The 13,030-nt window shown below is 42.4% G+C and overlaps 1 protein-coding gene across 1 annotated transcript; it reads left to right on the top strand.

Annotated features, from left to right (window-relative positions):
* Nucleotides 1-6,856: 6,856 nt before the first annotated feature.
* Nucleotides 6,857-8,719, top strand: jun (Jun proto-oncogene, AP-1 transcription factor subunit). The gene has a single exon (XM_078561213.1). The coding sequence runs from the start codon at nt 7,136-7,138 to the stop codon at nt 8,090-8,092; it is 957 nt and encodes a 318-aa protein (XP_078417339.1). The 5' UTR covers nt 6,857-7,135; the 3' UTR covers nt 8,093-8,719.
* Nucleotides 8,720-13,030: the final 4,311 nt, after the last annotated feature.

Raw genomic sequence — 13,030 nt, forward strand, 5'->3', positions numbered from 1 at the left:
GGTACAGGAGGGAAAGAGAATTGGAGGTTTCAGTCTCTCTTTCTTCCCTGTCCATAACAGAAATTGGACGCTGCATTCTGGGCTTTGAACCAATTGGACTAAAATGAGCCAAATTTGACTTTCAAAAATAATTTGAAAGCCAAACAAGGGGAATGTTCAGTAGCTGAAATTGTTTTTACAACAAACGACTACAGCAGCAGGTTTTTGTGTATTAACACGAGAAAGTAACCTGCTAGTTTTGGAGCAAACATGTTTGTTGGACAGGAGCACTTAACTCGGGAAGAGGTAAAGTTCCTAACCATAAAACAGCTAAAAGCGGTGGCTGAGCAGGTGGAGCTTAAAATATGCAATAAAGCAAGGAAATCTGAGGTTCTAAAGATGCTGGCTGAGCATGTGAAACTCAGTCCAGGATCAGAACAGGTACAAGGTGCAGCAGAATCTGGATTGGCTAGGTTGCCTAGCCAAAATTCATCTGGAAGAGAGGTTGGAGTTTGAAAGGGAAGAGAGAGAGAGCATTCCAGTGTAAAAACCAGAGATGGAATTGCAGGCACAGAAAGATAGCGAATTGAGACAATTGCAGTAGCTAGAGAAAACCTAACTTTACCCAGCACTAATCCAAATTTCCTTAGCCCAGAGGCAAATTTTGATGTGCTGAAGTTCTTCTGGTTTGTCCTAAAATTAGATATGGAGACTATCCTTACAGGGCAATTCAGCTACACTGGCTATCAGAATTGTGTACATTCCTGATACAGTACAGGGTCAGCTAATAGGGAAAACTTGTGAGGTTTGCTCAATGTTGTCTACCGAAATGTCTGCCAGTTACCAGCAGACAAAGGCTGCAATTCTCAGTGCCTATGAATTAGTACAGAAGCATACTGCCAGCAATTCCATAATTCCCATTAAAAAATCCACAATTTGGAATCTGAAAGACTAAAACAAATAGCTTTTGACCAGAGGGTCTGCTTTAAAAATAGAACACACTAGGAGGAGTTAAAGGAACTGGTGCTGTTAGAGGAGTTTAAAATCTTCCTCCCTTACAGCCTCAAAACTCACAGAGGAACAAAGTGTTTCCACAGTCAGAGCTGTAACAAATATGGCTAATGACTATGGTCTCACCCATAGGTCTGGGAATTCAGGCAGACCCTTCCCAAATCACTCCAAGAAATTTGGGAAAGTTAAGAAGGGAGAATCCGATAAGAGGTGGGGTGTCTAAGGAAAAAAAGCAAAACTGTGGGCGCAAGAAGTCCTCTCCAAGCCCAAAAGGAAGGCGCAGGGAGCCAAATTGACACATACAGACCGGGTGCTCCCAAAGCAATAAAATAGGACACATCAGACCTGAATGCTGGAAGCTCAAGGGGAAGCCTGTGGGTTTTATAGAACTCGACAAGATTAGTCCCAAGGACATGCCCCTGTAAGTGTTGCAGATCATGCAGTGACCCTAACTGTAGAAATTAACCCCTCTAATAGTGCTGCTTTATGTGTGGCAGAACCTGACAAAATTCCCAAGAGCTACCAGAATTTTGTCCTTCAAGGAACAGCGTCCTCATACCCCTCCCAGAAAATAAGCAAATCTTTTGTACTGCTCGGGGATACAGTAACCACTCAATCCCTGATGCTGGGAAAAGACATGACCTCCACACCCCCCACCCCACGGTCCCAGAATAGCTACCCTATCCAAAGGACAATTGTCTAGAGTGGATATCAGATGACGTACATATAGGAAGGCTCCAATGAAGGGATGTGACTATTGTAAGGAGAGAAGGAAAAGCTACTGGCAAGCTCAAATATTGGCTAAATGGCAAAAGGCAGAATGAGATGGAGGAGTGGAAAACAAAAAAACACAGTGCAAGTTCTCAGTGGCTCTGGGAGTGACACTTGCGCTAGAAAATGATCACGGACCGGCAACAGAACCTCTAATCATGGGAGGGAGAAATCCTGTAGTAGTTGTCCATAAAGACCTTACCTTACCCTCCAGAAAAGCCCAGGTGCTAATTAAGGGAGTTGGAGGAGGATATATGTCGGTTCCCCTCCATCAGGTCAACCTACAGAATGACTTAGGGCGGGATTTTCTGCACCCGCCCGCCGCCGGGATCTTCCGGTCCCGCCACAAGTCAATGGACTTCTGGCTTGTCCCGCCCACGGTAGGGCCGGAAAAATCACAGAATCACAGTGCAGAAGAGGCCCTTCGGCCCATCGAGTCTGCACCGACATGAGAAACACCTGACCTACCTACCTAATCCCATTTACCAGCACTTGGCCCATAGCCTTGAATGTTATGACGTGCCAAGTGCTCATCCAAGTATAAAGGATGTGAGGCAACCCGCCTCCACCACCCTCCCAGGCAGTGCATTCCAGGCCGTCACCACCCTCTGGGTAAAAAGGTTTTTCCTCACATCCCCCCTAAACTTCCTGCCCCTCACCTTGAACTTATGCCCCCTTGTGACTGACCCTTCAACTAAGGGGAACAGCTGCTCCCTATCCACCCTGTCCATGCCCCTCAATCTTGTACACCTCGATCAGGTCACCCCTCAGTCTTCTCTGCTCCAACGAAAACAACCCAAGTCTATCCAACCTCTCTTCATGACTTAAATGTTTCATCCCAGTCAACATCCTGGTGAATCTCCTCTGCACCCCATCCAGCGCAATCACATCCTTCCTACAATGTGGCGACCAGAACTGCACGCAGTACTCCAGCTGTAGCCTCACCAAGGTTCTATACTGGCCTTAGTTTCTGGTCCAGTCATGTAGGAATTGGCCCTGAGCTGCTAGTGGCAGGGGTAGGTCTCTTACTTGGGAATAATTTGGCTGACAGTAAGGTGGTAGCATTCCCCATAATCCTAGGCCAATTAAGCAACAAAAGGGAAACCAAGCAGCTACAGGAGGAAGTTCCAGGGATTTTCCCCAATTGCACAGTGACCTGGTCCCAAGCCAGACAGGCAAGTTTAAATGAGAAGGAACCAGCTCCCCAGCTGGATGAGCCAGAGGTCTGGCTAGCTGAGATGGGATAGCAATTCAGAAGTGGAAGACCGCCTGTGACACTTGCAGATGAGGAGTGGACAGTGCTCTACTAGACAGTAGTAACCACGGGATATAGTCCCTACAGATTTCTTCAAATATCCTGAGGAGAGTGGCTTCATCCTTCTGCTGTTCCTCTGTCAGATGAGTTAATAGAGCATTTAAGTCTTCCAGAATTTCTGTGTTTGCCAACCTAACAGCCGGGGTTCAACCTGGGAATTCTCCAGTCCCACCTCCTCATCTTACTCCCCCTGGTTACCCTCCGGCACTCACCAGTTGACTAAGCTCTTGGTTGTAGTATTTTTTTTTAGCATATTAAGGTAGCAAAACTGGTGTTTTTTTCTCCGGTCAAGGGTGTGGATTAAATAGTTTTTATAGAACTATTTAATCCATAACTCCAATTGGCATCTCGCTTACCATTGCAGCTGCATATAAAATGGATGCTTTCTTCTTTCTGAGGACAGCTATTAATTCTTTCAATTTTTCTTTCGAGTTATCAACAGTCACGGATTGCAACTCTTTTGAGTACAATCACAGTTCTTGGTTTCCGGGAGTGGGACATGAACCCACAACCTTCTGATTCAAAGGCGAGGGTGCTATGGACTGAGCCACAGCTGATCCTCCCTTCTTTCAATGCTCTGGTCAAGGGCAGAAAGTTAGAATGTTCAACATGGGCTGAGTTTACACTCAAGAAAAAAGGTATGTGCTTTCACTACACTTTTCATTCACTGTGTTAAGGATATCCATCAATACACAATGGACTGAATTTTACATCGGTGGCAGAGCCTAGAGTTGCATTTTACAGACTCCAGCTGCCTCTGGGGCTGCCATTCTCGATTAAAGGCAGCTACCCTCCACCAAGAGCTGCCAGCCAATAAGGTCTAGCAGTACGGCAGCGCCACCAGGAGCAATAGCTAATGCTGGGACTGCACCTGGGGAAGGAGGGTGCATCAAAGGATGTGCACCCTCACCAGATCAGTGGGGCCTAGAACCACAAAACCATAGAAATGTTGCTGTGCAGAAAGAGGCCACTGAGCCCATCATGTCTGCGCCGGCAAAAAAGAGAAAACGAAACTAGCCGCTCATTTTAATCCCACTTTTCTGCACCTGGTCTATAGCCTTGCAGGCTACAGCACTTCAGATACAGAGCCTGAGGTCCCAGTGAGGGTAGGCAGTTCCGTTACTGCGTGGGCAACCATTGCCAGTAGGTGGTCCCTCCATGGACCAAAGTGTATCCAATAGGAGGGCAGCCCCCCCTCCCAAACCTACTGGGAGGCTGCTAGGTTTCATGAGGTGGTCTCTGCACACAGCAGAGGCATCCCTCCCCCAACTCCCAGTGCTTCTGGTCGAATTCCAGCAGTCACCAGAAGAGGCTCTTAATTGGCCGCTTAAGTGGCTCAATTGGCCTTTGGGCAGGAGAGTCATCCACCATCTCACCCATCACTGGTAAGATAGCATGGTGACAGGAAGACAAAAGACACACCAACCTTCCTATGCCATTTCATGGGCACCCTTGCACCACCCAGCCTGTCTCCAGAGGATTGGTAAAATCAAGCCCAAAGTTTCTACTGTAAAGGGTTTCTTGAAGATTTTAAATAATATACAACTAATTTCTATTAAAAACCGTTTGACATTTATATGTTTTCTATTTTAAACAGCAGTGCAATAACACTGATAAAAGGTAACCTTTCAAAATCAGTAATGCAGCCCAAAGCATTAAAATTGTCTTCCTGTATGTAAATGGAGGCATAAATTAATCAAGTGTTGGAATTTTGTTTTAAATTATGTTACAAATGCATTTCAAATGCTTAGTCCCCTGGAAAATTAGATTAATTACAACAAAATTTAAATCAGGAAATGTTGACTAACACATTGTGGCACCCAATCTCTGAGATGTGCTTGTAATCTACAGCTTTCAAAAGAAGAATTACTGTAGTTATGTAATACAAATGTGAACTTTAGTGAAGGGCAAAACAGATTGGAGGTTGGAGAGTCTGCAAATCTTTAAAATGTATTCGGTTCCGGTTTGAACCTTGGTCTATACTGGGCCACTTGATCTATACCAGAGCAATAGATCCACTAAGATAGGCTTCAGCATGCCTGGACTTATCACCCAATACTCTTGATCCTGTTTGCTAAAAGTGCAAGTGCGCAAACATCCAGTGAGGATAGGTTTAGACATATGCCTTTTACTAAAAACGCTAAGTATTGGGCGATCGACCCCGTGGACCATACTCTATGTTGATGGAATCATATAAATGCAAGTTGCAACTACATCTATACTTATTTATAGATAGAAAGTTCAAAAGCTAAATTGTAGGCAATTATCATATAATTAAGATATATTCCAATCTTAACTGTTCAAGCACATAGCCTTAAGATATGCGACACAGAAATGCACCCACTGTCAAATAAAGTTAATAATCTAAAAGCAAGTCACTTGCAGAAATACAAAAGCTGGTTTGCGAACATTGCACGAATCGCAAACTTTTAGCACATCATAGGAAAGGCGGCTTTTAATTCGTCGCATTTTTGCTCTGAAACACTTCAGTCCGGAGCAGACAGCCTGTTGCCTTATGCTCCCTGGATCAGAGAGCTCAAGTTTCACTGGTTGGACGGGTTATTTAGCGACGTGGTTGTGGCTGAAAAATGGGTGTACAGTCTCAGCAAGGGGAAAAAAATCCCCGATACGCTCAAAAATATAATTGGAAAGTGCTTCCTCCCTTCCAGTAAAAGCTCCACAAAGCACGATTATTTCAGGGCGGGTTATTGTAATAACCACCTTACTACATAAACGGCATATGGTGAACTCAAGGAAAGAACCCTCCCAAAGCATTAGTTATCGATAACCACTGCATTTTCCTGAAAAAGAAATCAATTTGCGGATTAAAGGAATTGCAGCCACTCCACAGCGGAAGCACAAATCGGCCTGTTGCTGGATATTTCATCAGTTTCTTAAAGGGGCGATGTTCGCACCGAAATTTAAGTGACATTTTCAAATGGTGACCGACAGTACTGGCCTCTTTCCCCCTACCGCCCCCGCCGATAGTTCACTGAGCATTTGCTACTGATGGTGGATAGCGAGAGTCCGGCACCAGCCGCACTCGGATCCATTTCACAAGCGCAGACGGTCAACTTCAGGTCAACCGAACTTGACCGGAGGCCCGCCTCCGCGCCGCTGCCATTGGTGGCGACTCACCGTCGGCGCCCTTCCATTCGCTGATTCAGCTGCCCATTAGGGGAGACGTCATAATGTCCCAGCCCTCGCGCCTTACGGTTTGTGTTTGAATGCTTTCAAAAACACGGCGCTGCACCCACTACCCGCCCCCAGAGCCTTCCGATTGGCTCAGCGCCATCAGAATCGGTTTCTTATTGGTCAATCTTATATCAATCCACAAACACCTTCAGGTTTGGTTAACACACCACTACGCCACCCCCACTTCCCAACCCAAAATCAGTATAATAGTAAATAAATTCAACGGTGGGGAGGGGAGGCAAGATCTAGGAACGGGATAAAAGGGCCCGAAATTATGGCGGATTATATTAAGTATTCTGGGAAAAGCCGACAAATCTGTCCAACAATAACACTTCCCGCCACTCCGCTGACGTCCACCTAAGCGGGTAACTGGATCTTCAAAATAAAGACGTCATCCCATGATGCTCCGCTCCGGCATTACCTCAGCCCATCATGCACCGGGATAGTTAGAATCTTCTGGGGCGTTGTTATAGAAACCGAGCCCTACATGCAAATTCTAAAACGCCCATACGTAATGATCAGCCAATGGGAATAGGCCGAGATGACCTCATTGCTATTTCGGGTGTATTACCAGTTGCAGATAAGCTTGGGGCTCACGCTGCAAGTGCTCAGAGCTGAGTGTGAAACAAGCTGAAGGAACTTGGTAGTTTGTACACTTTTTGGTTTGGGAGCTTTCTTACTGAAAACAGTTATAGCAGGAGATTTGACTGGGAAAAAATATCAACTGATTTCCAGAAGTACTTTTATTATTGAACTTGCGAGTTAAACAGGTAACCTTGTAGCTTATCTGAACTCTTTAAGAACTCTGCTACATTTCTATTTTGAAACACTTTGTATCAGGAGTTTTTTTTCCATCGGTATTCTATGTCTACGAAGATGGAACAGCCATTCTACCACGACGATGCACTCAACGCAGCTTTTGCACAGCCTGAAAATAGTGGTTATGGATACAGTCCGAAAATGTTGAAACAGAATATGACTTTGAACCTGTCTGATCCAGCCAGCAACTTGAAACCCCATCTGAGGAACAAGAACAGTGAAGGTATCTTAACTTCTCCGGACGTGGGACTTCTCAAACTCGCATCACCTGAACTTGAACGTCTTATAATTCAGTCCAGTAATGGGCTGATCACCACCACCCCTACACCGACCCAGTTCCTGTGCCCCAGAAATGTCACGGACGAACAGGAGGGTTTTGCTGAAGGCTTTGTCAAAGCTCTTGAAGAACTTCATAAACAGAATATCCTGCCCAGCGTGACATGTTCAACTCCGTCTGTGAATACGGCGATCGCGGTTTCCGCCTCTCTGCCCAGTGCAAGTACTGTTTATAATTCAAATTTGCACCAGGAACCTCCTGTCTACGCTAATCTCAACAATTTTAATCCTAACACCATCACCGCGCAGCCTAACTACAATGCCAATAATATGAACTATGCAGCACCCCAGCATCATCCGATGAACCACCAAATGCCTGTGCAGCATCCCAGACTCCAGGCCCTGAAGGAAGAGCCTCAGACGGTGCCCGAGATGCCCGGGGAGACCCCGCCGTTGTCTCCGATTGACATGGAGTCTCAGGAGCGGATCAAGGCGGAGAGGAAGCGAATGAGAAACCGCATCGCCGCCTCAAAGTGCCGGAAAAGGAAACTGGAGAGAATCGCCAGGCTGGAAGATAAAGTGAAGACCTTAAAGGCGCAGAACTCTGAACTGGCGTCCACGGCAAACCTGCTGCGGGAGCAGGTTGCCCAGCTGAAGCAGAAAGTTATGAATCACGTAAACAGCGGCTGCCAACTCATGCTAACACAGCAGCTGCAAACGTTTTGATTCAAGAACTTGAAGGGAGAACTATTGGTGAACAAATGCAGAGAAGAGGACTGAATTAAATAGATCAAGACAGCAGAACAAGTCCTAATTGCGCCCTGAGCGCGCATGTACGGAGGAAACGTGGAGGACTGTGCTTGATGTAAAAAAAAACAGTATGACTGAAATGCTGTTTGCGGCAAAAAAAACTAAATGTCGAGTCATTGTTTTACTTTGACCAAGTCTTGCATGGACCGAAACAGTTCAAGATCATCCAGTATTACAGAATTAAAAACTGCGATAGAGTAGATCGCTTCTGATGTAGTATAATGTGGGGGAGGGCGTGGGAGGGAGTTAAGGGAGGTTAAAGCTTTGAGGTCGTTTTGCCTTGAAAAATGTACAGACTATGTTTTGTTTCATGAAAGATGATTTCTGTCAACAAAACATAACCGCTTCAAGCGATAGCCTTTGTAAGTTATTTTTATGTTGCTTATTGGGATAAAACCCAATATATTCTTGTAAATAAGAGATTTGGAGGACTCTAAGTTTACCATTTGTAATAAAATATATAATTTTTTATGTTCGTTTCTGAGAACTTCTGGAAAAAGTTCAATTATATTTAAGAATGTATGAATAAAGCATTGAAAAATACATTTATTTTGTACTCAATTATTTTCTTGGCGTATAGTAATCACTATTATTGCAACAATCATTAATCTGAACATTGAAAGTACATATAGTGGAAAGGATGTACAGAACTGTCCTTTGTGGTCAAGTTTCTCTTTCTGTACTATACTTGATACAGGCCAAATGCACGTGTTTATAATAAACTTGCTATGCAGAACATTCAAAATGAAAGCATACTCTTACAAAGTTCACGACACTACTCAAGAATAGTATTGGGCGTTTCAGTCTCACCTTTTTATTTTTCAAAGGGTCTAACCGTGCCAAAGCCTTACTCTCACTGTGTCTTCATTGATCAACATCAAGAAACTACTATTGCTTTTTATTTCTAGTGTTGCTACTAATAATCTTGTTAACGATAAAGTTTTGAGGTGTTAATAAATAGGTCACATCAGTAACCCCCAAAAGACGAAATGTACAAAATTATACATTACTAGATAAACTGAAGAAATGCTTCATATATTAGCAATTTCGCACAAATCAGTCTAGTATATGGATTTCAGCGACAAATGTAGTTTGAAGAATTCAAATATCTAGGACAAATACCTTTATCTTAAATTTATACTTTAATTTAAAAGTACCAATGAACTAGGTGCTTGAGATTTCCCATCCTGGAGAATTATAATCTATGCCCTAGCACCGTTTGCTCTTCATCAGTTGCTGTTTTCGACTGTTATAATCCTTCCTAACTGAAAACTGAACTGTTAGATTGAGCACTGTCCTATATGAGTTGCAATTCAGTGAGGAGGGCGTGGCTATTAAGAATTGTAATCTTGGACTTTAAATGGTTACACTGAACACTGCTATACTTTACAATTATAATCCTTAGTGAAGGTTGAAAGGTCACATCAAGTACTGTGCTAGAGAATTGTAAGCTTTATTGAGAGCTGTAATGGATACCCGTACTTTAACAACTCTGTTAGAAGTTATGTAACATAAGGTGGCTTCTTTTAAAATGCAGAGTTATTGACAGAACAGTGAATTACGACTTATTTGCAAAGACTAAATTTTCTGTAAATGAATTATATTTTCAGTTGATTGTCTACAAATTCACGCAGCCAGGAGTTCGAGTGGTCCTCAGTCCTGCATGATAATTAGGTAGAAAATAGAAAAACCCAGTAGCAAATTGAAATGCTAACTTTCACTGGAAAACTGCTTTGAAATAGGATTTATTAGTCATTACTGGCACGATTTAAAAATTGAATTGTAAATTAAGGTTTCGACTTTCTAGACTGTTAATACCATTCCATTTGTAATATTTTACTATTACCTTGTACAAAATAATCAAATGCAAAAGATAAAAAAGAATGACCTCAAAATCGTAGAACTATATTTAGCTATACAACAACGAATCGCATTTATATAGCGCCTATGTTCCACAGAAGTTATACCATATTTGTTTAGAAACAGTGTAACATACTATTTATTAACTACACAAAACAACATATAGCAAATTTCTGAATTCATATATTAAACTAGCTGTTTCTTGGCTGTTGGGGCAGCAATCATTTTTTGGTCTTTTTCAAATAATAGGTACAATTGTACTTGACTGCTTATTCCGACAAGGACAACTATTGAATACTAGAGCTCTAAGAAACTAAGCTCTTAAGAGTAAATTATATAAACATTATAACCAATTTAAATCCTTTATAAGAATTAAGTGTAACTGTTCTGAGTTCTTAGCACTAAAGTGACAAAATATTTCCAACCATCCACCTGTAAATTTCAGGTTAAATTCATGATTGAAAGGATAGCCAATCGGGTATCTGATGCGCACGAAAACTTGTTTGTAAAGCAGACCTCCCAATTGTGAGATGTTTACTCCGATAAACTAAAAGTTACTGGTGACCTAGAACTGTTAAAAGTACAAAAGTGGGGTGCGAAATAAAAAGGATGCCTGAAATAAAGCACGCTATTTATGTTTCTTTGTAAGTACAACAAAAAAATCAGAAACACAAGAAGGCCGGGAAAGCATATTATAATTTCGGGCATTTATTCCCTTGTAAGGTATTTGCGCGCTCGTAACTTGCGTCTTCCGAGCCACGCGGATCGTGCGTGTAGGGGGCGTGCTGACGTACGCGCCTCGCATGCGAACCCGCCCGGGAACGTGGGCGTTCTGTTACCAAATATGGAAAACGCGGTGATCTCAGTGTCTGAGCTTGCGGAAGAGTGATGTCACAGTGGGAGGGCTAGAGGTGCGGGGGAGGGTTTGGGGGGGTGGGAGTCGCCAGGTGGGCGGGGTTTAACGGGAAGAACAGCTCGTGCGCTACTCTGACTGACAGCTTGGGCCAGCCTGACTGCCATAAAGCAGCAAGCAAACAACACACCTGCATGGGGGAGGGCAAAACCAGGTAAACAGTAAACTAAAGCAAAGCGGCACATCACAACCTGGGCAATTTTGATCCACCTAGTACAACCATGCTATGTTTTTGCAGAGTTTAAGCATTTGTGCTAGTAGACCCGTTGTCACTTTTGAAAGGACACTGAAATGTCACCAGAAAACATTTAAATAGCATCATTCTGTACGATACCAGAAGTGGTACTGAAAATGCCCCAATGTATTCCATCTTTATTATGTTGAGTTTACAACATTTATACATTACACTATCCGAAAAGAACATCCTAATAGCGTGGTTAAGACCCTCGAAGACATACACTTCATCTAAATATAGCTTTGAATAACCTTGAGTTTAATGAGCGGATTGAGTATAAATTACTTCATATTACCAAGACTGCAATTTTTACTTAGACTCTGCCATGGTTTAGAGCTTTACCCTAAACTGATTGCCTTTTTTAAATGTAAAGTTCAAACCTCCATCAGGTTTGCCTTTTTATGATCGATGATGCGAAAACTTACATACATTTTGTGATTGAAATAATCGTTGATTGTAATAAAATAATTACGTTTGCATTGAAAGAAATCAGTTGGTTCCCAAGCACGTATTTGTTCTGTTCTTATACTGCAAAGATTGTGTGCGAGCGAAATTATTGTCCCAATTTTTTTAAATGTGTAGAGAATTGCTTAACTACATTATAACAGGAACTACCAAACTGTTTTCATTTCGTTTTAATATTCAACGTATCTAGTTCCTGCTTATTCAGGATGGCCTTAGTATTTCAGGACATCTTTCACTCTCATATGGTAAACAAGATGGCTATGATATTCCCCTTGGAATGGAGAGTAATTAACACCTGTATTACTTGGCTCTAAATTCTTATGTCACTGATTGTATTTTCAGAGTAGAGGAAAATCATTGATTTTTCATTAAGATATTTGTGTCAATAATTTTGTTTTATCTAAAAATTAAATTGAACATTTTACTACAATAACTAATATTTAACTAATAGCTAATAATTTAAGTGAAATCCTTTTTAAAAAAAAAATCCCTAATTAAATAGAAACAATACCACTGCCCACTATCAAATTGTGCATTATCAACAGCCCATGTTCAAAACCGAGGGATATGCAGAATAATGAAAGTGAATACCTTCTTTATAGCAATCCTACAGAGGAGAAACAAGCAAAAGTAAAAGCATTGCTGGAAGTGCATGCAAAGAAATAGGATTTATTAAGGCTTTTAAAGATGCACAGAGAAATAAGTTAGAAAGGTCCAGGAATAGGCCCAAGCCCACTGAAAGTTCATCCACAGATGGTGCAGTGGAGAGAAAGGGAATGGCCAGAAGGCCAAAGCGAGAGGATGAAGGGGAACAGGCCGGTACACAAGGCTGGAAGAGATTACAGAGATAGAGTAGGATAAGGCTTTGGAGACATATGTAAAAAAAGGGACCAGAATTTTGAATTGAAGTAGGAAGATTGTTGAGAACTAGAGTTATGGGAAAGTGGTACTACAGTGAGAAAGTTAAGCATTTCTTTTAATAGACTAATCATTGTCTCTTTTTGCCTACCTCTTCTCCGATAGATAATTAAATACTGCTTTTAAGTTTATTCCTGTGAGTCATTTTGCATATAGAAAATACAATGTCAGACCTCAAGATCTGAGGCTCCTAAACATCTCAAATATATGCATATATAGATAAAACACTGCCCATAGGGCATCCTTCATTTCAGCATCAAACTCAACTCAGCTTCAAATAATGGGATGAGTCAAAGGGTTGCTTTTTATGGTTAGAGGGGAGTAGGCTCATCTCCCCCCACCCACCCTAAAAGGAAAGCTGGCTGGAAGCTGACTCGGTCCATGCTTGCATGCCCCATTGCCATAATGTGGGTAGGCTAAATTGGCTAACAGTGGGACTTCTGCCCCTCACTGGGGAGGAAGT

Source organism: Cetorhinus maximus, chromosome 17 (assembly GCF_964194155.1).
Source record: "Cetorhinus maximus chromosome 17, sCetMax3.hap1.1, whole genome shotgun sequence".
Lineage (NCBI taxonomy): Eukaryota > Metazoa > Chordata > Chondrichthyes > Lamniformes > Cetorhinidae > Cetorhinus > Cetorhinus maximus.

Excerpts from the sequence above, each read along its gene's own strand:
- jun (XM_078561213.1), top strand. The coding sequence starts at position 7,136 with ATGTCTACGAAGATGGAACAGCCATTCTACCACGACGATGCACTCAAC.